The sequence below is a fragment of the Saccostrea echinata genome, unplaced genomic scaffold, assembly GCF_033153115.1.
Source record: "Saccostrea echinata isolate AGI-Se365-2 ecotype Australia unplaced genomic scaffold, CSIRO_AGI_Sech_v1 ptg000032l, whole genome shotgun sequence".
NCBI classification, from domain to species: Eukaryota; Metazoa; Mollusca; class Bivalvia; order Ostreida; family Ostreidae; genus Saccostrea; species Saccostrea echinata.
Window position 1 is genome coordinate 5,875,846 of NW_026889781.1, and position 27,306 is coordinate 5,903,151.

The 27,306-nt window shown below is 32.7% G+C and overlaps 1 protein-coding gene across 1 annotated transcript; it reads left to right on the forward strand.

Annotated features, from left to right (window-relative positions):
- On the forward strand, positions 1–26,383 carry LOC133197885 (zinc metalloproteinase dpy-31-like). The gene is made up of 20 exons (XM_061334068.1): positions 1–88; positions 4,701–4,897; positions 5,744–5,815; positions 6,684–6,767; positions 7,356–7,449; positions 11,273–11,405; positions 12,599–12,671; positions 12,854–13,048; positions 13,933–14,065; positions 14,441–14,566; positions 15,622–15,716; positions 16,513–16,634; positions 16,726–16,868; positions 20,960–21,076; positions 21,520–21,620; positions 22,101–22,239; positions 23,974–24,161; positions 25,487–25,556; positions 25,763–25,882; positions 26,265–26,383. Exons 1-20 carry the CDS (start codon positions 1–3, stop codon positions 26,381–26,383), a joined length of 2,409 nt encoding a protein of 802 aa, XP_061190052.1.
- Positions 26,384–27,306: the final 923 nt, after the last annotated feature.

The window sequence follows — 27,306 nt, forward strand, 5'->3', positions numbered from 1 at the left end:
ATGAACGAGTTCTATGAATTAGTACTTGCCTTTTCATTCTGTCTTAGCGTTGTGGCTGCATTGCCAACGACGGAAAAATCAGAGGAAGGTAATGTATTTCTGTGAAACGCACATGTAGTTTGCAACGTTTAATGTATTTAAGTGACATGGATATATAGCTTAAAACGTTGCTTTCTAAAATTAATGTTCTTTGAAATATTTTTCATTAATTTCATATTAGTGAAATCACATGTAGTTTGCAACGTTTAATGTATTTAAGTGACATGGATATATAGCTTTAAACGTTGCTTTCTAAAATTAATGTTCTTTGAAATATTCTTCATTAATTTCATATTAGTGAAATCACATGTAGTTTGCAACGTTTAATGTATTTAAGTGACATGGATATATAGCTTAAAACCTTGCTTTCTAAAATTAATGTTCTTTGAAATATTCTTCATTAATTTCATATTAGTGAAATCACATGTAGTTTGCAACGTTTAATGTATTTAAGTGACATGGATATATAGCTTAAAACCTTGCTTTCTAAAATTAATGTTCTTTGAAATATTCTTCATTAAATTCATATTTAGTGAATTGATTTAAGAATGATATGTATAATTATAAGGATAAGCTAGAAAAAAAAATGAACACTAAATGCTGAAAAATGTCGATTGTCGTTCGATACTCAAACAACCAAGAGTTAAGGTTTGTTTGTTAATTTTCAAAGCAAACTGTAGTTTTTTTTTTTTTTTTTTTTTTTTTTGTTGCTCATGAATCTTAATGTAATTCTTTATCATGAAGAGGGTACAGATGATCTCGAGAATATGTCATTTCTCTTTTTAATTTAAAGCAAAACAATCCCAGAGGGAAGTAAGAAATCTGTAAGACACGTACGGTATCTAAAAGTTTGAATAATTGGATTTGTAAATTAGCAAATAACAAAAACATACTGCGATATAGGCAAGATGAAGTCGTTTCTACAATATTAGAAGAACATTTAAGTCGAAGGGGGCGGTGAGAAATCAACAGGACAAGTTCTGTGTCCAAAAGATTGAATAATAGAATTTATTTAAATCATCATATTATATAGTCAAGGTGAACATTGGGAAAAAAAAATATGAGAGAACATAGAAAAGAAATCAATTTTTTTTAGTGAACCAGATAATGTAATTTTTAGATCTAAATAATGTTGCAGTCGTGTAGTTCAACATTATAGAGGCATTTAGGGGGAAGGAGTGAGAAATCTACAAGACACGTACTGTATCCAAAAGATTGAATAATTGTGTTTGCACATCTGTAAATAACAAACGATGACTTTACGCGTAATGTTGGTGAAGTTTAGCGTTACATTTTAAAAGCGCTAAGGAAGTATTGACGTAACGCTTCTAATAGTGCTACTGGTATGACTGGTGCCCTATCACTATCTCTTGGTACTTGAAATATGCAACAACCAAAAAAAAAAACAAAAAACAAAAAACAAAAACAAAAAAAAAAAAAACAAAAACAAAAAAAAAATCAAAGACTACTTGTTATTCAACAAATGAACGAAAGGGGCGCTTTGGATTTGGATTTGATAAAGTTTGTTTATACTAAAATCACTCTTTAACGCATTCTCGTTTATTATATTGAAGGACAAGGAATTACGCAATAAGAACGCCCACTTAACAAATATGTTGAACCTCCTAAATGTTGCGTAAAATATTAATTATCTGAGTAAATTTATCAGTCCGACATTCATTCTGACCGTTTGGATTAGTACATAATGAACATATAATTAATTATGAATAAATGTGGAAAAAATTAGAATTTAATCCCTCGAAGTACGATTGGGTCTTCTTTTTGTACGTCATTTTCGACTCTGAACATTTTTGTTGAACTTGTAATCAATTTATTCGCTACAAAGCATGCAGTTTGACATCAAGTTTAATGAATTATTTCAAATCCATAAGAAAAGCACATTATTTTGATATAATTTGTTTCTATTTAAATTTTCTTGTAATTGAGTAAATTTAATGTTTATATTCATATGCGCGCTTTTAGTTAATTGCGTTACAGTTTCTTTTCCTGTAAAAATGATCTCATTTTCTTGCCAACACTGAATGCAAAATCGTTATAGACGTCACAAGCGACATGGATTGCTCTTGTTTTTTTTTTTTGTTTTTTTTTTTTTTTGAGAAAAATGAAAACTGTAGAATCATTTTTGAACACTCTACTCAACAAAAAATGCACAATCCCTGCTTAAAAATGTAACGCGTTACACGCTTAAAGTATCTTTAATTTGAGCTGTAAAATTCTATATTTTTAAAGAAAATCTATTTAAATGCGATATTCTGACTGGAATCGAGTAGTTCTATCAAAAACGTATTGAAACATATCAAAATCAATTATACTGCCAGTATTGTTTTGAAATCACCGATGAGTTTAAAAGGTCTGATACTAAAGTTGTAAAATGGCAAAAACATCACGTTTAACGTTGATATTGAAGGAAGATGAACATTGGAAGTTATCGGAAAAAGTTAAAAATAATCTATAGTGTATCAGGGCGTGAAAACTTCAAAGGCAAATATACCGCAGTCGCTTCGTATTACGTTATAGAAAAATTTAAAATGTCTTATTACTTTTGAATTATTCATATTTTTCAAATATTGACAGTTTTAGAAAATAAAACAGCTCGGCTATGAAGAAAACTGAAATGATCAAACGATGTCAAACATTTTTGTCACGAATTAAGGTACATTAGAACTTATTAATGTATTAGGAATACCTATAAATACTAAATTCTGCCCTGCGGTTTAACTGTTTAAGGGTGAATGTTTGTGTGTCATTTTATCCTACACCTTTTCTCTGTTTAGAAGATAATGTATCAAGGTCTTTTCTAATAGACTTGGAATGTGTTTTATTTTCCTTTTAGAAGTATTAAATATTTTTGAACAACTGGAACATTTTAATGAACGTCTTGTGATACTTCTATTTTCTTCAAAGTACTACTGTGTCATGTCAATTATGGACGCGCCCCGGAAGCACGAAACGCACTTTAAGTCAAAATTTTTATAATCTCTAAAAAAAGAAGAATAAAAAAAACCTGAGCTGAAAATAAAAACGTGTCGATAACATAATTTTGATGATCCAGTCTTGACTAAAATTTATTTTAAGGAATATTTGACGTCTACACTATCTAATCACAGTATGCAGCTTTTTACCAAATTCTGAATTGCTTCGTGATTCAGGGACAGATTTCGTAATTGAAATCAAATTATCTCCCAACAAACATTCGTTATTTTATATTCCATTTTAACCTCACAGGATACCCAAAATCGGAGAAATTAGGGATTATATCAAACCTTCTTGTATTTTCTTTTCTTTTTTTTTTTTATTTCAAATTATTCTGTTTAAATGGTAAAATAATATTTAATTTTATATATATTTTTTTTTTTTTTTTTTTTAATCTAAGGAAATTTCATTTTTTTTTTTTTTACATATAATGTTTTTGCATTGACTTTCAGTGTAGATATAAAAACATAAATCTGGGAATAATGGAGAAAAAAAAGATGGTTTAATGTGAAAATTTTGTGATAAATATGTGTTTTAGCAATAATAAAGCCTCTGCAACATTTTTACCAAATCTCTGTAACACATTTTTAGCATTATATTTCCTTTTTCTTACCACTGCTAATAAACATAAACTTAACCTAATTGTCTTTTTATTTATACGTGTTTTAAAAGGCAAGATACGTTAGTTTCATAAAAAAATCAAATAAGAATTCATCTGTCATAAAATGCTTACAAAAGTAATCGTTTTATCTTTCAGAACTGGGATCTTATGACCCTCCATTAACGCTAACAGCTTTTAAAGTAGCTCTAGAAAAAATGGTATCACAATACTATAAAACTTAATCTTTACGCATTCGGAGGTCGAGGTGAAATTTACACTATTACGCGGTATGCTTAATGTCGCTTAAAGTTTTCCAATGGATACAGTAGGAATTAATTTTTTTTTAACATATAGAAAAGTCGAATTAATTTACAAATTTAATTTATTTTCGAATTCTTATTATCGAATTTAATTTATTTTACGGTATAAAACGGTCACTTTTGTAAGCATTTTACGACAATAATTATTTGATTTTTTCTTATGAAACTAATGTATTTTGCCTTTTAAAAAACGTATAAATATTTTTTTTTTTGCCACAAATAAACAAAATCTCGTTACACTTAATAATCTCTAAACTAAAACCTGTTACAATTAATAGCCCCGAAACTGAAAGATGTTACTTTTTTTTTCTTGATTCTCACATGTTGTTGATGTAAATAACAATTCTTAAATATTAATACATTCATGGTCCTGTACATAACTTAAAGTAGTCTCCAAGTCCGGAAAAGAAACATAGGTAAAGAGGGATGAATGTGCAATACACAGCGTGCATGTTTCTTTATTTATCAGTGGACCTTTTCACATAATATCTTATTACGACTTAGACCAAAAATACAATTATATACTCCAGAAAGTATCTTAATTTTAGTAGGTCGCAAAAAATCGTATATTTATATTACCCCAGTATATAACAATATGTTGTTAATAACCTTTCAGAAAAAAAAAATTATATAATTATCTTTATTATTTAAAAGAAAGAAAATACAGAGTTGTTAAATTTTGACCTTAGTCGTGAGATTTTTTTTGTGTGTGTGAAAGGGCTACTGGTATAATTATATTTTTGCAGACGACGGATTACAAAGAATAGTAGATGTTCTCGAAAAACACTTCAATCAGCAAAAATTGACGTCAAATGAACAACAAAAGTTGACGTCAAATGAACAACAAAAATTGACGTCAAATGAACAACAAAAATTGACGTCAAATGAACAACAAAAATTGACGTCAAATGAACAACAAAGGTCCAACGAAGTAGAAGAAAAGGTAAGTTTCTATGAGGAGAGAATTCAAATAGAAGTTTTAATCTTTCAAGGAGAATAAATATATTATATACAATGCAGTAAAACACGAGCATAGCACGCATTCATAAAAAGAAAATATGTTCTCAAATAGCCCCTGAAACCGCAACGTGATCAATAAGCCAACAGAGAGCTTGCGGTGGGCGAACGCAATGCGAAACAACATGTGTCTTTTTGCGGATCGAACGGTCTGAGAACGAATGAGTGAAGGGTGCACGCAAGAGAGCACACGCATCACAGTGCAAACTCAGAGCAAAGCCGAATGCTAATATCTTATTAAGAGGAGTAAAAATAGAGAAAACGGCAACTGTATGGAAAATGAATGGTGACAGAACGGAGCGGAAGGGAGCCCTGGATGAATAGTGAACGCGATCGGTGAGCCAGCAGAGATCGAATTCCAAGCATCCACAAAAGGGGGATTGTATAGTGTTTTAGTGACTGTAAATGATGGATAAATGACTACACGTTTCATTTTACTTTAAAAAATGTTGTAGCTCACGTGCCAAATATATATACATGTATTACATGTGTATTGATTATGTTGGTTATTAACCTTAAAAGCGTTGCGCTTTAATGATAAATTGTAGATAACCATTATGGTTTTTTTACAATAAGTAATGAAAGAAGAGTTAGGCATCTTTAAGGTTCCGATCACCATATGCAAACTTCTATCTTATAAGGAAAAGCAAAAATTACTAAATGCGCATGTTTTACTTACAGTTATAACATAAATGAGGAATTATCTTCAAATTTTTCATTTTTATATAGTACAAGTTTAAAGGATGCTGTCAAAAAATTTTAAATATTTTAGGGTAAACTTTGTCCGGACAATGAAGAAGATGCCGAAAGGCAAACAGTTCATATAGATGGACATAATGAAAAGGTAAGAATAAAAATACAATATTTTTGATCCATAAAATGTTTCCCTAAAAAAACATTTCCAACTTTTAATCTTTATCAATATTAATCATTCGAAGCTTACAGGAAGCCGCTGTGAAACGTGAACGAAGAAGCAAACATTGTAGATTTATTGATGACCTTTCAATAGCGAGGCATAATTTGCAATTTCTCTTTTATGTAAATAACTTTACGATTCTAAGAATTTCTTCTCCATATATATTTTGATTCTTGAACTGAAGCACTGAATTTTGGTTGTTATACATTTTATCTTTCCATGAAATACAACGATCTTAACATTTTTCATAAAACGCTGACGTGTACTATTATCAACTGCACCAATAGAAAAAATACTTTTTCACCACTGTGTGTATGTGCGAGTGTGAGCGCGAGCGCGAGTGTGTGTGTGATAGTTTTTTTTTTTTTTTTTTTAATTTATGTTCAGATTTCACGTGCAATTTCAGGAGAAGGTTTACATTTGGATATATATAAATTTAAGTTTGACGCCAGTTTGGCTTAAGATACATATGATAGAATTTTCCCCCTTCCCCCTTCGTTAATTGTTTGCAATCTTTGTCAAAGTGATATTAACCAATATCCAATGACTTTACAAGAAACTATGCCGGAGAAAAATAGTCCACATTTAGATTTGCAGGTTAATTCGTGAAAATACAAGAATTAGTACAATATCGCCTCTTCTTTGAAGTTTACGTTAGGATTTAGGCTACACTATAACATAAAAAAGAAACTGATACATGTATGTGCTCTAAGAGTGTCCTATATAGTTATATAATATGCACAACCTTGCTATCACATGAACAATTGCAAGTACATGTATATTTTTTTCTTGAAAGCCCAATGATTTATGTGTAAACAAGGAACAAGAACAGGACGACGAGAAAGACCGACCACCGCCAGTAGTTTTTGGAATAAGAAAGGTAAGAACGGACTACAAAATTGAAAAAAAAACCTTCAGTGACATCGAAGTCGGCCGTTATTCTCAAATTTAGTTATCAGAGAGAGAGAGAGAGAGAGAGAGAGAGAGAGAGAGAGAGAGAGAGAATATCTGTGTCCTACAATACAGTGGAGGTCAACAAAGTTCAATCTAAAAAAAGAATCGGGAGTATCCCTATTTGTTTAAGACCATGCAAAGATCTGTAAACAGAAGTCATCGTCGCTAAATGACAAACTTAAATGACTATAATATTAAGAAGCCGTGAGTCATTGTCTGCAAGATTTCTGTACCTAGAAGTAATTACGTCTATGTGAAGGGTTTGTTGAAAACTTAATTGTTAGAATAATGCGTACCTCGTTGATATAGGAATCAAATCAGCTTGATTTGAAATATTTGCACTGATTTTTAATGAGTTATATTTTCTACCAAGTCATTTTTGTTTAATTGTTGACGTTCATATGAGAGCTCCCTTTCTTTGACAAGAAAAAATAAGATTTCTTAGTTCTATGTACAACATTCTAAAAAGCATGCTTGAGTTCATATTTTAAAATGTTTTTTGACATTTTCACAGTTCTCAGAACGAGAGAAGAGAAATTTTGGAATCTCTACAAGTCGTCTATGGACAAACGGTGTGATACCATACGTCATTGATGCCGATTCTTTTGGTGAGTCATGTTATCTTCTTCGTAAAACTGAAAATATGAATTTCTCTGTGTATACTTTGTATATTGAAAACAAGAGGTCCGTGGGTCGTGATAAACACACGAATATAGTGCGTAACCATCTAGTTCTATTGTTGTACTCGATTAAACCAGTATTGGCCGAAACAAACATGTCACATTTTTCTGCGGCCGTGAACTTGATAAATGAACCAGTAAGGACTACAAATCTTAAGTCACGAGTAATCTTTTTTTGTCAAAAATGAACATGTAAATACACTAATGTTTCTCTATAATTAAGATTGGGAATATACATGTTTTATTCTTGTCTATCAATGATACTGACATGTTTTGAATAAGCATGGGTCGATTTTTGACAGGCTTTACTATCTTCAGAATGTTTTGGATTATATGTATAATCATCTTGGGCATTACTTTTTTTTTTTTTACTATAACCCAAGCTAAAATGTGAAGACAAAGATAAAGATGTTGTAATTCATATATGGAACCTTCAATAACAATAAATTCAAATAATTTGAATTAAAAAAAAATGAAACTATCATGATATTTATCAAAATTATCTAAAATTTAAGACAGCGAAAATGAGGTCACGGAGCTCGGTCAAATTTGAGCAATTCACTAACAATATACTTAATAATGTCTATAGTCATACGCCTAATAAATGGCTCTTAAACGAAACAAATTTTAATCGTTCAAATTAAGTATTGCTGTATTATTTTAGATGCCAAATTGTATTATAATACAGTGTTTCGTTTGAAAGAAATCAATTACTAAAGACAGACAGATCTCATTGAAAAAAAAGCAGCGAATAGCGAATAAAATTGATTTGTACTCAGAAAACCCCTAAAACAACTCTGAAAATGCAAGGGGAACCAGGAAATATATTAAAAATGATCTGTTCTTTTGTATATAAATGGTAAAGACAATTTTTGAGTAGCAGAGACTTTGAAATCGAACAATGGACGGCTTTTGAAGAAACAGATAATGCCGGTAGTTAAAAATCTCGTCAAAAGAGATAATAACGTCACGGAAAGTGATGTCCACTTCACTGCTGAGAAACTTATGAAAGCAGAGTTGCATGTACGCGGTAAGGAATTTAAAAATACATTCGAAACTAACCTAAAACTAGCTGCCGAGTGTCATGGAGGCGTTTTCGTAAATGGATAAGGCGCAACAGATCGTGGGATTCGTATGGCATGAAGAATCAGAGTGATTTTAAGAAACTTTTACGATGTTATTTTTGACGTTATAATGTTTTTATGCGTGCTTTTTAGTCACAAAACGTGTTGATTTTAAAATTGAGTAACATGAGATTCATTCATTCAAATGGAATGAAACTTCACACATCGACAAAATAAGTGTTTTTACATTTGAAGATGTGTTGACCTGAAATCTTGTAGAAATGTTATGATGAAGAGGCACATTTTCTACGTATTTTTTGAATGATTCTTGCATAAAACAATTTGCAAATTAATAGAAAAGATATGTGCCTTTTTAAAAGTTATGGAAGAAACCAAAACTTTCAGAGATCCTGCACACATATTTACTGGTTGTTTGTACTAAACAGATCCAGCTTCTTCCTCAAAACAAATTAACTTCTTTAATTAAACCAATTTAGGTACCATATTTTCGGTAATGGAAAATTGAGATTCAGGATACTTTCATCTATTTCTTAAGGGGGCAGTAAGTTTTAAAAATATATGATATTGAAAAACGTCTCTTTTTATATACTTAATATTTATTCCTGAAAATGAAATATTGAGATAACGAACAGTATTCAAGCTTAAAGTTCATTAAAACAATACAAATCGGGAGCAGAGTAAACACGGACCTCCAAAAACATCAGAGGTGGGATCAGGTAACACGGAGGAGTGAGCATCCCCTGCCGACCGGTCACACCCGCCGTGTGCTCCTTGTCATGATCGGGAAATAACGGAAAAATCCGTCGACAATTCAGTGTGTAAATAATGACAGACAAACTGATTACCTGGATACAAAGAGCATTGCCAGTGATAAATTTAAGTTCCTAGAGTCCAAACTTTTGTCTACAGAATGTGGATGGATTCATATTGTTCAACTGAAAATGTGTGATTATTGTCAGACATCTTTTCATTTTTTTCTCCTAAACATGACACAGACAAGCAGTTTGATTAATAGTGCTGAGTAATGAATCCTCAACTAACTTATTTCAACAGGACAAAATCTTCAGGACACAGGGCATGAGAAAGTTTATAAATAAATGTATTAAAAATTCATTATAACTTAAAAAAATACGATTGCTAGAACTTCTGAACATGTAGCAGAACACATATAAAAAACACAACATGTTTACTTATAAGAAAACAACTCTCTTCATTTATTTTGTTTTATTTTTTTGAAACAAACAAATTGTAAATTTCTAACTGAACAAGTGCAATCACTTTTATGTTTTAAATGTTTACTACGCCCTATTTTTCCTCCTTTATTTGTTGAATGTTGATGATTGCGTTTTTAGCTCACCTGAGCTGAAAGCTCAAGTGAGCTTTTCTGATCACATTTTGTCCGTAGTCCGTCTGTCCGTCCGTCCGTCCGTCTGTAAATTTTTCACATTTTCGACTTCTTCTCCAGAACCACTGGGCCATTTTCAACCAAACTTGCCACAAAGCATCCTTGGGTGAAGGGGGTTCAAGTTTTTTCAAATGAAGGGCCATGCCCTCTTCCAAGGGGAGATAATTAAGAATAAGTGAAAATTTGGTGTCTTCTTTTAAAAATCTTCTTCTCAAGAACCATTGGGCCAGAAAAGTTGAAACTTATGGGAAACCTTCATTACATAGTGTAGATTCAAGTTTGTTCAAATCATGACCCCCGGGGGTAGGGTGGGGCCACTATGGGGGATCAAAGTTTTACATAGGAATACATAGGAAAATTCTTTAAAAATCTTTTTCTCAAGAACAACAAAGCCACAATTAGTCATATTGATATGAAATCATCCTCAGGTAGTGTAGATTTAAGTTTGTTCAAATCAAGACCCCTGGGGGTCGGGTGGGGCCACAATGGGGGATCAAAGTTTTACATAGGAATATATAGGAAAATTCTTTAAAAATCTTCTTCTCAAGAACAACAAAGCCACAATTAGTCATATTGATATGAAATCATCCTTAGGTAGTATAGATTCAAATTTGTCGAAATCAAGACCCCTGGGGGTAGAGTGGAGCCACAATTGGGGATCAAAGTTTTACATAGGAATAAATAGGAAAACTCTTTTAAAATCTTTTCAAGAACAGGAAAGCCGTGATTAGTCATTTTGATATTGAAGCATCCCCAAGTATTGTAGATTCAAGTTTGTTCAAGGCATCCTTCAGTAGTAGGGTGGGGCCATAATCGGGGATCAAAGTTTAACAAAAGAATATATACAAGAAATATCTTAAAAAATCTTCTTCTCAAGAACAACAAAGCCATAATTAGTCATATTGATATGGAAGCATCCTTAGGTAGTGTAGATTCAAGTTTGTTCAAATCTTGAACCCAACCCCCCCTCCCTTCCTACCCCCCAGGGTAGGATGGCAGACACTTTGTAAATTCTGTTTCAAGAACAGCAAAACCATGATTAGTTATATGAATATAGAAGCATCCTCAGAAAATTTAGATTCAATTTCATTCAAAACATGGCAACTAGGGATAAGTTATGCCTAGAACAATTGATCAAAGCTTTACGTATGAATATATAGAAGAAGAAATCTGCTGACAAAGAACAGCAGGGCCATATTGACTCAGGTGAGCGTTGTGGCCCATGGGCCTCTTGTTATTGATGTATTTATTTATATTATAGGTTCAAGACTAAGTAAAGCAACCACTCTTGTTCAGGAAACTGCTCACAATATTTCCCAAACTACGTGTGTGAAGTGGAGGTTGAAAACACCTGAGGATAAATATTTCATAAAATTTATCGGAAATCATATTGGGTAATTACTAATTTTTACGAACAAAATCTATTTTCCCGATTTAATGGAACCAAGGTTTGGTAGTCCAATGCTGCAACTTTAATCATGGGTATTTTCTCTGCTGTTGTATATGTCGACCTAAATATAATATAAATTATAAGAGAATAAAAAATAACCCCACTTGTACAGCTCAGCCTCGGTAATCAAAGCTCCAATAACTGTGGGGCAAGGGAGATTGGGATGGGGAAAATTTGCATGGATATCTAATCAATTACAAAAGTTATCTTCAGTTATCCGGACACTCCAATAATTTACTCTGTTTCTAAATTTTCCAATTAACACACATTTCTACACCTCTGCAGTCCCATGCGAGAGGAAGAAAAGTTAATAATGCAATTATGTAGATGTGCATTATGTAGCAATACAATACCACTTAGAGTGTATGAATTAACTAAATCAAACTAAGTATATCTTAAGTGTCCGAACAGTTCATAGTGTATCTGCACGTGCAGGCATGTGCGAGCTTTACTTAGTGTTTGACTGTATCTTTCTATAAGAAATTATTTAGAATTACAAAAACTAGGTTTATAATTGATGTAAATTTAGATATGAGATACTTAAAATAATAATAATCATCATAATAATTATAATACTGATAAAATATACACTTGATTTATTACTTTTTCAACTTTGAAATACTGTAAATTATCCACTGTAAAAAGTGATATTTTTGAAAGTGATTTGTCACAGTGAAAATATCAAAAGTGTGTTTTCCACTGTAAAAATATCAAAAATGCTGCAAAATTAAGTTTTCATTACCTTCACGAAAAGTGTTATAAAGAAAAATACTTCCTGTTATCAGGTAGCTAGAGGAAATGAACCATCCTGAAGCAGACTAAAACTGCCAAACTTTCTCCAAATTTTTAATATCCATGTCTACAATTTCCTATCTAACAATCACTTAGCTCAACTTTGACGTTACAGCCTACGTCACAGCGTTACGAAAAAAAAAATAAACAAAATGTAATAAACAGAAAATGTGATATTTTGAATTTGGATATGGAATATATTTCACTCATGAGACAGTTTTTTTTTATTTTCACCCCTGCTTTGCACCTATGAAAATATAGCGAAAATCCTGCCCTTCATCCCGTGAAATAAATTCCATATCCATTTACAAAAACTGAATATCTTCTATTTACTAAATACAATAGATGTTGGTCATACCTTGGTAATATGAGCATGGAAGGTGGACAACCAATATCCCTTAGTAATGGATGTTTAGATGTAAGTTTCATTCGTGTTCAAGTATTGAATTCATTTGATATTTCTTTACATCATCACTTAAATGTGAATTTCTTAATTTCTTTATATAACTCAAAAACTGGATAAAACTGAACAATAGTAGCAAATCCATGCAACAAAATCTTCAGGGATACGATAGAATTTTTCTTTTTCTGTGTTTTGAGGCATATGTCATATTACATGAAATGCACCATGCGATGGGAGGGATTCACGAACAACAGAGAGACAGAAGAAAGAATTTTGTGAAGATCAACTGGGAAAATATCGAGACTCAATTTACTGATCAGTTTGTCCTCAATCTACATACGAAAAACAGAGAAATCTACGACTATAGGTCTATTTTGCAATACCATCTAAAAGTAAGAATTTTAAATTTACCTGTGTTTAGCAAGTAATACACTTTCAAAAGTTTAATCTAAAGTAATATTTATTCTGTTTTAAAAAAGAATATTAAATCTGAGATATTAAATAAAAATCTCTGAACATGCTATCAATAGTATAAATATTGGTCGATCCAATATGTTCGTTTACAAGAAAGAAAACAATTATGCTTTACAAGATCATGCCAACTCAATATAAAAATAAAAAAAACATGTATCGTAAGTTACTTTAAAATATAGATACAGGCTGTGTTTCAGCACATGACAACACTTTTCCATTTTTTTTTCGACTTTATTGATGGAATATCTAGCCAAAATGTCAAGGCAAACAATTAAATTTTGGTGCACTTCGGTACACTTTGGGGATACGTTGTACAAGCTCTCACAATATTAAAATAAGGTCCTGCAGCATCTACAAAAATTGGACATTGATTTCAAACTGAAGGTTTCCTGACACTCACCGTGTACTAATTTCGACATCCCGGAAATTCCATCAACTAAGTCTGTACTAAATGTAAAATTCCTCTCATACTGTGGAATCATTAAAATTCGTTGGGTCAATTTTCGGTGATAGCTTAAATTTTACAGGTTCGTGGGGACTTAATTCCGTGTATTCTCTTATACCTACAAAAGGAAATATGACTTTATAACCGTAGTTTATTAATTCGCATTAATTCGCGGACGATGTTAATTCGAGGATGAGAGGTACCCACGAATTCTACGAAAGTTGAGCCATTACGAAATCTAATGATTCTACGGTACATCAAATTTATATTTACAGAAGAGAGAAGTTGATCGCTTACGTATTACTTAATCATATATGTGATTCACTGCTTCACTGCCATATATTCTTGATTTTTAAGTCCTTTTCGTCAAGTTTTAAGAAAACAATGACAATACCTGATGAGGACCTTGAGTACCTAATTTCTAATCCCAAGTACAGCTTCTCATTCTACGACATAGCAGAAGTTAACAAAGCGTATAGATGTGCAACGGGTCAGTTGTTTGTTTTAATCATTGAATCATTGATTAATTGGTTTGTTCAACCACAAGGTAGCTCTATTCTCTATCTTTGCATTGACTTTTGTTTGTGGTGGCAATCTCTTATAAGCAAGAGTGTGTGTATTCTTTCAAACTATTTTAAAAAAGTCCCATTTTTGTCTTGAATAGGAAATATAGTACAGTCGTTTGACCAGTTGCGAATAGGAATCGATTAGGTTCTTAAATTATTAATTATTCGGAACTGATCAAAATTCGGAACTGGTCAGACGACTGTATACGTTCTGTTCTTAAGTTTTATGTTCTAATCTTGATAATATAATTGCAAAGTGAGGGCATTCAGATTGATCTTTCTTTTCTTTTAATTTATAGCTAGTTGCAGTTTAACCTGTAAGAACGACGGCTTTAGAATGCAGGCTGTGGACCAGAAGACATGTCATTGTCAATGTCCTTCCGGGTTAAAAGGCACAACTTGTGAAGAGTTGGACACAGACGACGGTGAGTTGATATTTAGAAAGGTCACATTTACAACAATTTGGAAGACTCATTTTTTTTTTTAATTTATATGTATCCATTCTCGAGGTAATTTTGTCCCACGCGTTTCCTTCTGTCTATCTCTTGCTTACATTGACATCTTTCAAAACTTTCAGTATGCTCTACATAGATCATTGACTGCCTGACCTTAAAAATAACCTTTCACCTTATCTATATTTTTATACAGTTTTTTTTAGATGTATGCGAGACTTTCAAATGCATGTATGTTTTAGATTGTTGAAAGACCTTAAACGTCCTTCCACATTTACTAGGATTTTTCATCTTGAAATTTAGCAACTTTATGTTGGTTATTTCTTCATGTTTTCAAATACACCACAATAGGTTGACCTTTTATTTTATGAACGTAGATTATATGTCAAAAGCCTTTTTTAAATCCTTAGTTATTTACCTATTGGTTTAAACTAACGGGCATTGAATATATTTTATTCACATAAAAAAAAGGGTTAAACACAAGTTCAGAAAATTAAGTTTCTTTTATTGTCTTTTTGATCTGACTTCTGACCATTTACATTCTTTTTTCCGAGATCTGAAATAGACCAACTACATTAACATTCTTCCAATTTACATTAATCATGACTTTTTTCATAAGATATGTCATTTATGTTTTTATCCATAAGTCAAGAAAAAGTTTGTATTGTTGACTGAATATCCCTTTAGTTATATGGGTAAATATTTTCAAGGAAACTTACAGTTCCTTATCTTAGCTCCGTGGTTTGAACACTTGACCCGATAAATATTGATAAACGTTCCAAATGATACAGAGCGATGTTCAATCATTAATACGTTGAGAGTGTTCATTAATTTGTAAGTATCTGTACTTTTAGATCAATCGTTAATATGCCAAATAAGAGTAATACATATTGGGCTTTTTTAATAGACGTAGTTCCACTATGGTATAATCAGTACCGTTTGATGTATCTGCTTTATTAGTCTTTTATATCATTGTTACATGTATGTCAATAATTTTAAACAACGTTGATAATTTTCCCCCAAAATAGATTGTGGAGAAACCATAACAATCTTGAACGGCGAATCACGTGACATTAATTTGTTATCCTACAGATCAGGAAAAACATGCACATGGCTGGTGAAGGTAAGTTTTTACCGTTACTGAAATTCTGCTGTTAAAAGCAGTTTCAACATTTTCAACGCAACCCTGAAAAAAAAATGTGACCGGTAGTCCAGGTTAGGTAACTATAGTTTGTTATAGTAAATAAACGTATTTACTACAGTAAATCAGACTATTTTTAATTGATATATTTCATTTTCTGCAATTTTTACATGCGATTTTTTTTTTTTTCAATTTAAAGGAAATATGACCTGTATTTTCACATATTATATCCAAAATTTACATCTTTGGTGTGATTACAAGTATAAAAGACATTCCGGCTCTAAATGTAAAAAGAAAATTCAGGAGTATAGTTTATAATATATCAACGTGTTAAAGTATGAACTACTGTAAAATATATTTTGCTATAGTTAACCTTAGCAATTTTTATTAGGGAAAGCAGGACGATCCTCTTGAGGTGTCTTAAACAACGGTTATACAGGATCTAGATATGCTGAATAACAAATACTGTAAACGTACAAAAATTTGATCGGTTAGAAAGATGAGCGTCACGTTTTCTCTGTGTATGAAAGGATTTATATTGATGTCAATTTTTACTACTTGCAGCAAAACTCTAGCCTTTGGCACGATTGTACAAAAGTCAGTCTGTCAGTCTGGCACAGATTATAAGACAGAATCGTTTAAACACTTAATTGAAATGAAATGATGCGTCAATATACTACTGTTTTAAGGACCCGAATTTTCCTCACAATTTATATTATAGGTCAGCGCCGAACTTTACCTAAACCTCCTTAGCCTTTTTTCATTTCCAATATTTTAGGCTGAATCTGATTCAGTAATTAGAGCCATCGTCACATCCATTGATCTCCCCTACAGCGCAAGAAAGGAGTGCTACCATTGGCTGGAAATCCGTGATTACCTCATCGGAGATCCTGGAAAAGAGTATTCTTATGCAATCATTCATACACACTTTAAACATTTCTTAGAAATTATCTTTAGAGTAATTTGGAATAAATATGATATTTTGCAACAGATTGTGTGGAAAATCTGCGACGCCAAAAACATACACCCAATTTAATATTGGTGAGGGATCGCCTTTAATGATCAGGTTCCACAGTAAGAGGGACCACACGCCAGGGACAGGTTTCTCCATCACAGTGGAGGCCTTTCAATCAGGTAGTGATATATTACTGTAGATTCCTAAATATACGCGAGGATTAATCGCGTTATTTCCTGAGGAGCACCACTCGCGAAATAAATTTACTCGCTTTTCTTTTTATGGTGTCAAAATCCTTAAAAAATCTCTTGATCAACCGTCCACTCGCGATTATAATTGTTCTCGCGATTTGACGTCAAAGGACCATCTCGATATATTAGGTACTCGCGAAAAATAAGGAATCTATAGTAGTTTCATTCTAAATTCTTTTTATCTAAACACACATTACTTAGGAGATAATGCCTATGAACTAATATAAGTTATAATTTATAAAATGACAAGTACAATTTGAAATGTCTACGTACTTATTCTATTGATTTCTAGATCAACACTATTGTAGAACATGAAGTCTTTTGTGCAATTTTGTCCTTGTGCTTAGCTATTACTGGCCTTAATTTGTCATTGACTAGGGCGAGAGGCATTTGAAAAGCTCTGGATATTGCTACCAAAATGTAAAGTTAACTGACGTTGATGTACTTGATATTGAAAACATCAGGAAAATATTACGTGTATTGTGACGTCACAATATTTTCTGTACTTGTACCCAGCAACTTTGTAAAGGGGGTTGTTTATTTATTTATTTATTTATTTATTTATTTTTTGCCAGTGTATCTGTTTGTCCATTGTCTTTAGTAAGATATAATCCAATGTATACTATTTCAATCCAAAGTTTATAATTCCCCCCCCCCCATGAAGAATAATTATAAGTAAAATTTGGTTGAATTGTAATGCTTAGAGAGAGGGATTTTCGTAAATATTTATGGGTTCTGCTTACCTCCAAATTATGAAATATTTGCGGTATAACAAAGTGTTTACCATGGAAATTAGGTCCTCACGACTCTGTAAATTTTTAGTAGTGAACGAAAATTTGGAACCACGAAAATGATTGATTTTACAATTGATATCAACTTCATGTCATATTAGGTTTGAGATGCAAAAAAATCACCATTTTCAATCCTTAAATCTTTTGTGAAAGCACTGTCATAACAAAGTCTATTACTAAAAACCATTTTTAGCTCACCTGAGCCAAAGGCTCAAGTGAGCTTTTCTGATCAAAATTTGTCCGTTGTCTGTCGTCGTTGTCGTTGGCGTTGTCGTCGTTGTCGTCGGCGTTGGCGTAAACTTTTCACAATTTCAACTTCTTCTCCAGAACTACTCGGCCAATTTCAACCAAACTTGGCACAAAGTATCCTTGGGTGAAAGGAATTCCAGATTGTTCAAATGAAGGGCCACGCCCTCTTTCAAGGGGAGATAATAAAGAATTAGTGAAAAATTAATAGCATCTTTTAAAAATCTTCTTCTCAAGAACCACAAAGCCAGGGAAATTGAAACTCATGTGGAAGCATCCTCAGGTAGTGTAAGTTTAAATTTGTTCAAATCATGACCCCCGGGGGTAGGGCGGGGCCACAATGGAGGATCAAAGTTTTACATAGAAATATATTGGAAAAACCCTTAAAAATCTTCTTCTCAAGAACAACAAAGCCCTAATTGGTCATATTTATATGGAAGCATCTTCAGGTAGTGGAGATTCAAATTTGTCCAAATCATGACCCCGGGGGTAGGGCGGGGCCACAATGGAGGACAAAGTTTAAAATAGAAATATATTGGAAAAACCTTCTTTTCAAGAACAGCAAAGCCCTAATTGGTCATTTTTACATGGAAGCATCCTCAGGTACATGTAGTGTAGATTCAAGTTTGTTCAAATCATGACCCTGGGGGAAAGGGCGGGGCCACAATGGAGGATCTAAGTTTAACATAGAAATATATAGGAAAAACCTTTAAAAATCTTCTTCTCAAGAACAGCAAAGCCATGATGAGTCATATTTATATGGAAGCATCCTCAGGTTGTGTAGATTCAAGTTTGTTCAAATCATGACCCCGGGGGATAGGGCGGGTCCACAATGAAAGATCAAAGTTTTACATAGAAATATATAGGAAAAATCTATAAAAATCTTCTTATCAGGAACAGCAAAGCCCTAATTGATCATATTTATGTGGAAGTATCCTCAGGTAGTGTAGATTTAGGTTTGTTCAAATCATGACCCCCTGGGGTAGGGCGGGGCCACAATGGAGGATCAATGTCTGAAATAGAAATATATAGGAAGGTATCTTCTGATGAAGAACTGCAAAGCCATGATTAGTCATTTTGATATGGAAGCATCCTCAGGTAGTGTAGATTCAAGTTTGTTAAAATGATGACCCCCGGGGATAGGGATGGGCCACAATGAGGGATCAAAAATTTTTTACATAGGAACATATTGGAAAATATCTTCTTCTCAAGAAATGAAAATCATGTTTAGTCATTTTGATATGGAAGCATCCTCAGGTAGTGTAAATTCAATTTTTTTTCAAATGATAACCACCAGGGGTAGGGTGGGGCCCAATGGGGATCGAAAGTTTTACATAAAAACACATAGAAAAAATATTTCTTCTCAAGAACAGAAAAGCTATGTTTAGTCATATTGATATGGAAGCATCCTCGGGTAGTGTAGATTCAAGTTTGTTCAAATGATGACCTCTGGGATAGGGAGGAGCCACAATGGGGGATCAAAATTTTACAAAGGAATATATGGGAAAAATCTTAAAATCTTCTCAAGTACAACAAAGCCATTTGTTATATTGACATGGAAGCATCATCAGGTAGTTTAAAAATCACCCCCCCCCCCAACCCCCAGTAATCTTTTCAAAACTGAACTGATTTGTGTCTAGCTAATGTGCTTAGGTGAGCGATGTGGCCCATGGGCCTCTTGTTTATTTCGCGGGTCAGATTTTCGTTCTTCGGAAGAAAGAATCTTGGGGATTCAATTTCTTGGTTAACGAAGTGAAAATGATACATATTTAGAAATTTTAACGTTCTGTAGAATTTGTCGATTCATGAGTCTCTTCATAACACCATAACAGCCAAAATTAACCCCTTTAGAAAATTTGTAATTTCACAGTTTCTCAGAATGGTACTAAGAATTGAAATGTAAATTGGCTTTACGACCAGCGATGTAGGAAAACAAAATGTTTGACTATCCCTGGGCATAGAATGTGTGTTGTTTTTGCCCTCAAAACCAATAACTATCACAAGTAACTACATGTATAATGTCAACAAGCTCATTACTACTTCAACTTACTAAACAAACAAAGTTAAGAAAAGTCATACTTCACTTATTAGTGACTTCATTGACGTAAAAAATAAATATCAGCGTATATAAATGAATCGTGTATCATTTATAAGAAATTGGAAATGTGGAATAAAATCTAAAGGGACATATAATGTAAATGTAGTTTCAATGAATTAAAGAATGACTTTAATGTTGTAGAAATAAAATTAATGATAAAAAAATTAATCTAAATGACGTAGTTATTATGGTTAGAATTGTTTTAACATCTCATTGAGTTGAATATGATTGATGCGTACATTGCCTTTATATTTTCAACAACTAATTTGTGAACAAGATAAAAAGAATAGTTTATCTCATTTAGACTGTCCAAGCAATGTCCCTGTTTAAATACCCGATCTTTGGTGATAATTTGAAGTTTCCTTTACAAAAGGCAAAACATTTAACATTCGAAGTTCATAAATTGTCTTGAAAGAATGAGATTTTTATCACACCCACTTCAGACGAAAATATATCACAAGTAGAATAGAAAGAAACTCTTCTCCTCAAGGTATGAAAGACGTGTGATATGCAACTATCAAATCAATGGAATATCCGGTCCGTGGTGATTTGCTATAAATGAAATGTATGGAGATAACGAACAGTATTCAAGCTCAAAAGTCCATTAAACAATACAAATTTTGGAGCAGAGCAAACACGGACCTCTAAAACATCAGAAGTGGGATCAGGTGCCATGGAGGAGTGAGCGTACCTCATTTTAGAAATTGTTCATACGTAGAGCATGCTCTTATATTTTTTGTTAAAAATTGGTAATGTTTTTTCAAAGTAAAATTATCAATACAGTACTTGCTTTATGGAAGACACAGATTTGTGTACTCCCGCCAAACCCAATGCAGTGTTTGAAATTAAAAAAAAAAAAGCATAACTACGTGTTTTTTTAACAGGCTGTATGAGTTTCCCTTGCAAAACGGGGTCAACATGCGCAGAGGGAGGCGGAGACGGATCGTACACATGTACCTGTAAAAACGGACTGACAGGAACACACTGTGATGAATTTAAAGGTAATACGACTGTTATTATTGAACAGTTTTGAGTTAAAAGGTACTAAGACTTTTATTATTGAAATGTGATTTAAAGATAACACATTGTTATTACTGAACATTAGTTTGATATATCTTAAGCTCGTCTGATGAAAATATGTGTAAAGCATATTTTTAGGATGAAATTTAAAATTGTCAATTTTAATAGATGAAAGAATCTGTAGTTAAGAAATCAATAATGATTTAAAGATACTTGAATCACGATATTATTTAACAAAATATTCTTAATATATAAAGTAAAGTTAGAGAATGAACAAACAGAAATAAAATCCAAATCCACCCCCTTCCTCTACCTAAGAAAAAAGGAGAAAGAAAAAAAGAAAAACAGGAACACCGAGGAAGAAAACACTAGTAGATCTGCAGAAAAATAATTTGAAATGCTCTTTTCTTTTGTTTCCTTACAGCACTCTCACAAAATTTCTGTAATTTTGAGGATGATTTTGGGACATGTATATTTGACCAAGATACATCCGGGGCATCAGACATTCTTTGGAGCTTCAATTCGGTAGTTATGTATTTATTTATTCTTTTTTTCTTGGGGGGGGGGGGGTGTTCAGTTTGATTTATAGTTGTAATATCTTACAAAGAAAGGCTGAGCAACTATGAAATAGAATTAGAAATGAATTAGAAATATTAGTTTTAAGGGTAGATACAGTGATAAAAATGAAGTCATTTCGAATTTTTCCGGGGTACTTGTATGATAGTAGTATCATAGAACTCTTTAAATTTCATTCTTAAAAATGGATGTCCTCTGTTCGGATATATGCTTTCATGATTAAAAAAAATATTACTTCTTTAAGCATTAACAAATATTGTTGTTATGTTTTAAGAATAGTGCTGTATGTAAAGCAATTCTGAACTGTCTCCACAGAAATCTTGGATTTCATTGCAATAGATTTTTCGTTAGCGATGGAAGAATTAACAAGGCAATAATGTATCGGTTGCATTATAAAATATTCAAATAATATTATTGTCAATATACCAGAAACTTTGTAAGACTGCAAAAGAACAGTGTTTGACACATGGCACTGACTACCAGTTTCTCACCATGACACCATTCTACGACGATGTTCCATTTGACATTGGATCAAAAGCCATCATCAAAACGACGGTCAAGTTCACAGGTAATCACCGAGTACCTTAGAATTTTAAGGTAATCTGCAGGTAATTTCAGGTTAAAGGTAATTTACGGAAAGTTTACATTTTATAGCTAATCTACAGGTTATGTGGAATCATTTTAATTCGTGTTAGTTAATTTTCGTGGGGAAGCAAAATTTAACTTGTTCATGGGGACGTAATTTCGTGGTCTTATTTGTTTATACGGTGGTTCAATGAATCAATATGTCCAGAAAAAAAAAAAAAAACGTTCGTGGGGATGTAAACTCGTGGGTAAGGGGGAACCACGAAATTCTCGAACATTAGTCCCCCAAGAACAATGAAGTTTCCACAGTAGTTTACGGTTTACAGATACTAAGATTTTTTTCAGCTTGCAAGTAAGTTACAGGTTCTTCAAAGTTTAAAAGTAATCTACAGTGAGTTTACGCTTTACAAATAATCTACAGGCAGTTTCCAGTTTACATGTGATCTACAGGTAGCTTATTATTTATTGTTAAATTAAAGGTACATTCCACATTCAAGTGAAGAAGTAGCTTTGAAAGCATTATTTATGCCCATTTGATAAAATTGAAAAGCATATATAGATCAAACACAAAGTGCGTAATTAACATACGAGGGTTGTCCGGTAAAATCTTTGACAACGCTATCTTAATTTAAAAAAAGATCAGATGACTCGGCTGCAAATTTCAGTAAGTGTTTATTTATCATATTTAAGTATAACATTTTTTGGATAAAATAAAGACAAGAATAAAGATAAGAATATTAATATACTTGAAAGTGTGCAGGGTATGTTCTATGGACCCAAAAAGTACGGTTTCATCAAAAAAAATGCTAGTATAATTTCAAAATTAAGGGGGAGAACATTAAATACATCAGATTGCAGCTATCATACCTACTATTTCGTCATTTTGAGACTTTCAAGGGATTTGGGCAATTAACAGCAGTTTCCCGAGTATTTGAAATGAAAAAAAAGTTGTAAGAACAACAGACAAAAGATGGCGACGGTTGATGATGTCACGGCGCACTAAAGAGATTTCAACTTTATACAGATCTAGAGCTATCGCTTCACCGATGTTTTAAAAAAGACCAAAAATATCAGTATATCACTTGATCTTTGGTATAAAAATGGTATGGGCGACTTTCAAGCGGAAGATTTCATACCGAGATCCATGATAGATCAAAACATACATGTATGAACAAACGGCTACTTGCAGTAATAAAAGGTGCTATCAATCGAGGCCGTCGAAAAACTATTCGCAAAGATTGCCTGTTTCGTTGATATAGTAAGGATATAGTCGTTAACATACATGTAAAACTCAAAACCAGAATGAAGGACCCATGTGTGTTCGGGATGGGTCACTTGCCTGATTACAGAGTGAAATTCATGTATCGGTGTTGGCTGATTCGACTTTTTTTTATATAGATAAGTTGTAGTTATCATATGTGCTCCATAAGGGGGTTTGACATATAACATAAAATGCCATATTTTGTTTATTTCATTTTTTTTAAAATTTGGTATACATATTAATGAATACAAATGAAAAGTGAAACTTGTGAACGCAGTGTGGTTTATTTTTACTTCAGACACCACTTATATAATTTTACCCGACAAGCCTCATATGTAATATTTCAGCATATGTTTCACACGCGAACGAATTAAAATACTTGTTTCGTTGAGGATAAATAAAAAAAGGGAAGGTTTTCATTCCCGATCCAAATTGTCTAATTTAATTATTTTTTAGCAAATGACCGATGCCTATCTTTCGATTATGCTGTTGGGACGTTTCCATCCGGGCTTCCTTCTACTCAGCTTAATGTACTTGTGGAAGGAACTGGACACACAAAGACCAAATTATATAATGTCAAAACAACTACAAATTACAAGTGGCAGACAGCAAGAGTATCCATAGAATCAATGGAGGATTTAGTGGTACTTCAATTCTTTATAACTTTTTAACTTACTTATATGTTAACAGTCGCCCGCGTGGCGCAGTGGTTAGAGCGTCTGCTCTAGAGTCGCGAAGTAAGGATTTGATGCTTACGTCGCGGGTTCGAATCCCACTGTGGGACGTGGAGACCGGTCCTTCGGATGAGACCGTATAAACCGAGGTCCCGTGTCGCAGTAGGTGCTGGCACGAAAAAGAACCTCACTGCTCAATGACCGTAAGTGCCGAGTATAGGACAAAATTTGCAGCTCTCCATCGGCAAGTGGTGGCGTCTCGATGTGAGTGAAAAATTCTCGAAAAGGACGTTAAACAATATACAAACAAAAAAAAACTTATATGTTAACGCAATATACGCTAGACGGTTAGGTAAAATAGGTGTTTTCTAGAGATATTATCTGGCACTACATATAACAAATTGGCATAAAATTGATAACTGACATATAAACGTACAAACATTTACAAAATATCTATTTCCGAAACACCTTAAATAACCGCATGTGACAACCTGTTTGAAATACTATTAAATCCGAAATTCATTTTTTGTAAACATTGCTCTGTCTATATTCAAGCTCTGGTTCTTTTTGAAAAATACATGTATACGATCATGTATTTAAAAAGATCTTTGAATATATATATGCAAACCAAATCTTGTAAATGTGAGCATAGAAATGAAAGATTATACATCATTTTCAATATTTCTTTCATAAATATAACAAAAAAAAAAAAAAACAAAAAAAAAAAGAATTGAAAATGAGTTTCCTAGGGACATTTTTTATATTCAATTACACAGAGTTTGTATTGATACTTGTAGTAGCCCATAATGCATTGCGACTCATTCAACTGATTGGTCAGTCGGTAAAGTAAACAGATAGCTAATTATGCTGACGTCAGAAAATCTAGTAGTCTCGACCTGTTAAACAGAACAGCACATGGCATCTATCTGTGCCTCGTATGTCGTCATAAAACTTTACAATAAAACGATAATATATAACGGTAAAGACACAAAAATCCGGAAAGTAATAATAATAAACGAGATCTACAATTATGCACTTGACTACATCTTAACATTCTCCAAACTCTACAGATAAGAGGTTTCTCTTCATTTATTTCAAAGTTTATGAAAAGGAGGGGGAGGGTCATGGACGCCTACGTAACACATTCGAAGTTGTTTTTCCGCTTGTCGGAAAGCTCCGAGAAGTTTCGATTGCATATAAGTTGAGAGCAGTGTTTGGATAAGTCACAATTCATGTCTGTATTTTTTTCTGTATTGAATTGTCAAATTTTATTTATCTTATAATATATTAAACAGATAAGTATAGAAGGCATTATGGGATATTCTTTTATTGGAGTGGACAATATCTATCTTCGCCCAGGATCATGTAAGTTGTTAAGCAATAAAATGCCCTGTTTAATTATATTCCAAATCACAAATCTTTACTATGTATGCATAAACGAATGTACAACATGTGTGTCTTATTTCTATCTATAGGAATAGTTATTTTTACAGTTACAACAACAATAGTTATATATTAATCGGTAAAGAATTTTTTTCATATTGTATTTTTTTTTGTTTATGTAATATCAGGCACAATCTGTAATCTCAATCCATGTAAAAATGGCGGGACTTGTGAGGCATCTAATTCACCAACCGGATCGGAGTACACATGTTCTTGTCCGGAAGGCTTTTCAGGGAAAATGTGTGAAAGTAAGCATCTTTTTCTCTGTATTGAAAGCATTATGAGGTATGTTATTACGTTTATAAACAATTACGTACAATCAGGGACAATCGAAAAAGCATAATAATCAAAGAACTGAAAGTACAGTCGGTAGTTGATTTTTAAAAAAAATCTGTGAAGCATGAAAACCAAAGTACACTCTCTCCAAATGTTTAAGGTCACGGAATAATCAGGTGGAATAAATGTAATTTTTGATAAACAAAGTACTTAGGATAATAGTCTGCAGAAAGTTTTTAGTAAAGTTGATCAACGCCTAGAAAATTGATCAATTTGCTAGGCAAAAGCTTTTTGAAGAACCTCTATAAATTTATTTAGGATGAATTTCACTGAATTAGACATTTGTTTTCAAAGTCGATGTTTGTGATTGTCAAAATGGAGGAAGTTGTGTGGCAGACCACGTCAGTATAGGAGGTTACACGTGCAGCTGTCTAACTGGTTATGTTGGGGACAGATGTGAAGGTAAATTATGACCAATAGAGTTTTATCGAACCCGAATCTTCAGTAACATCCAAAATGATTGTATTAAATATGCGTATAACGAACAATATTCAAGCTCATAGTTCATTTAAACGATGAAAATCAGGAGCAGAGCCTCTAAAAAACATCAGAGACGGGATCAGGTACCATGGAAGAGAAAGCATCCCCTGTCGATTTTTTTTTAATTAACGTATAATACAATATAAATCCTTTTATCCCCTAGTGGTTCTATAGGTATATTGTTATGAAAAAAAAAAAAAAAAAAAAAAAAAAAAAAAAAAAAAACAGAACTTTGTGATAGGCGGAATGATCTATACATCTTTATGATTGCTGTAATCTTAGTTTATGGAGAGAACGATTACATGTATAGACATGCATGCCTTATATTCAATGCAAATTTCATGGGGTCAAATTCTCCAGTTTTGAGGAAAATGAATATTGCTTTTTGTGAATTTGATTTGGTGGTTGGAGAGGTGTTGAGTAGTTATGTATAATTAAATTTCGTGGGTCTCTTCATACCTCGAAATCCCCCCCCCCCTCCCCTTTCTCAGTAGAATATCTTTCAATTAAGGAATGAGTTTAATAGCTACCCATTTTATACGGTATAAACGGGATTGAGGCAGTTTACGCTTTATAAATCGCGAAGCGGTTTATAAAAAAAGCGTAAACTGTTTCAACCCATTTTATACCGTATAAACTGGGTAGCTATTAAGTTCATTCCTTATAATTTAATTTTCTTTAATTTGGTATAAGAAAAAAAGATGATTGTCCCTTACATATAACTTCAATTTGTACAAAATTTGAATGTAACGTCGGGCGGATCGATACGTTTTTGACGCAAGTCATTGTGACGTAGGCAACCCATTTTATACGCTATAAAGTAATTTTTTATTCAATCAAATACAGCGTTACAACC

Excerpts from the sequence above, each read along its gene's own strand:
- LOC133197885 (XM_061334068.1), top strand. The coding sequence starts at position 1 with ATGAACGAGTTCTATGAATTAGTACTTGCCTTTTCATTCTGTCTTAGC. Across the intron at positions 14,567-15,621 it reads AGAGTTGGACACAGACGACG|ATTGTGGAGAAACCATAACA; the intron begins GTGAGTTGATAT and ends CCCCCAAAATAG. Across the intron at positions 15,717-16,512 it reads CATGCACATGGCTGGTGAAG|GCTGAATCTGATTCAGTAAT; the intron begins GTAAGTTTTTAC and ends CCAATATTTTAG.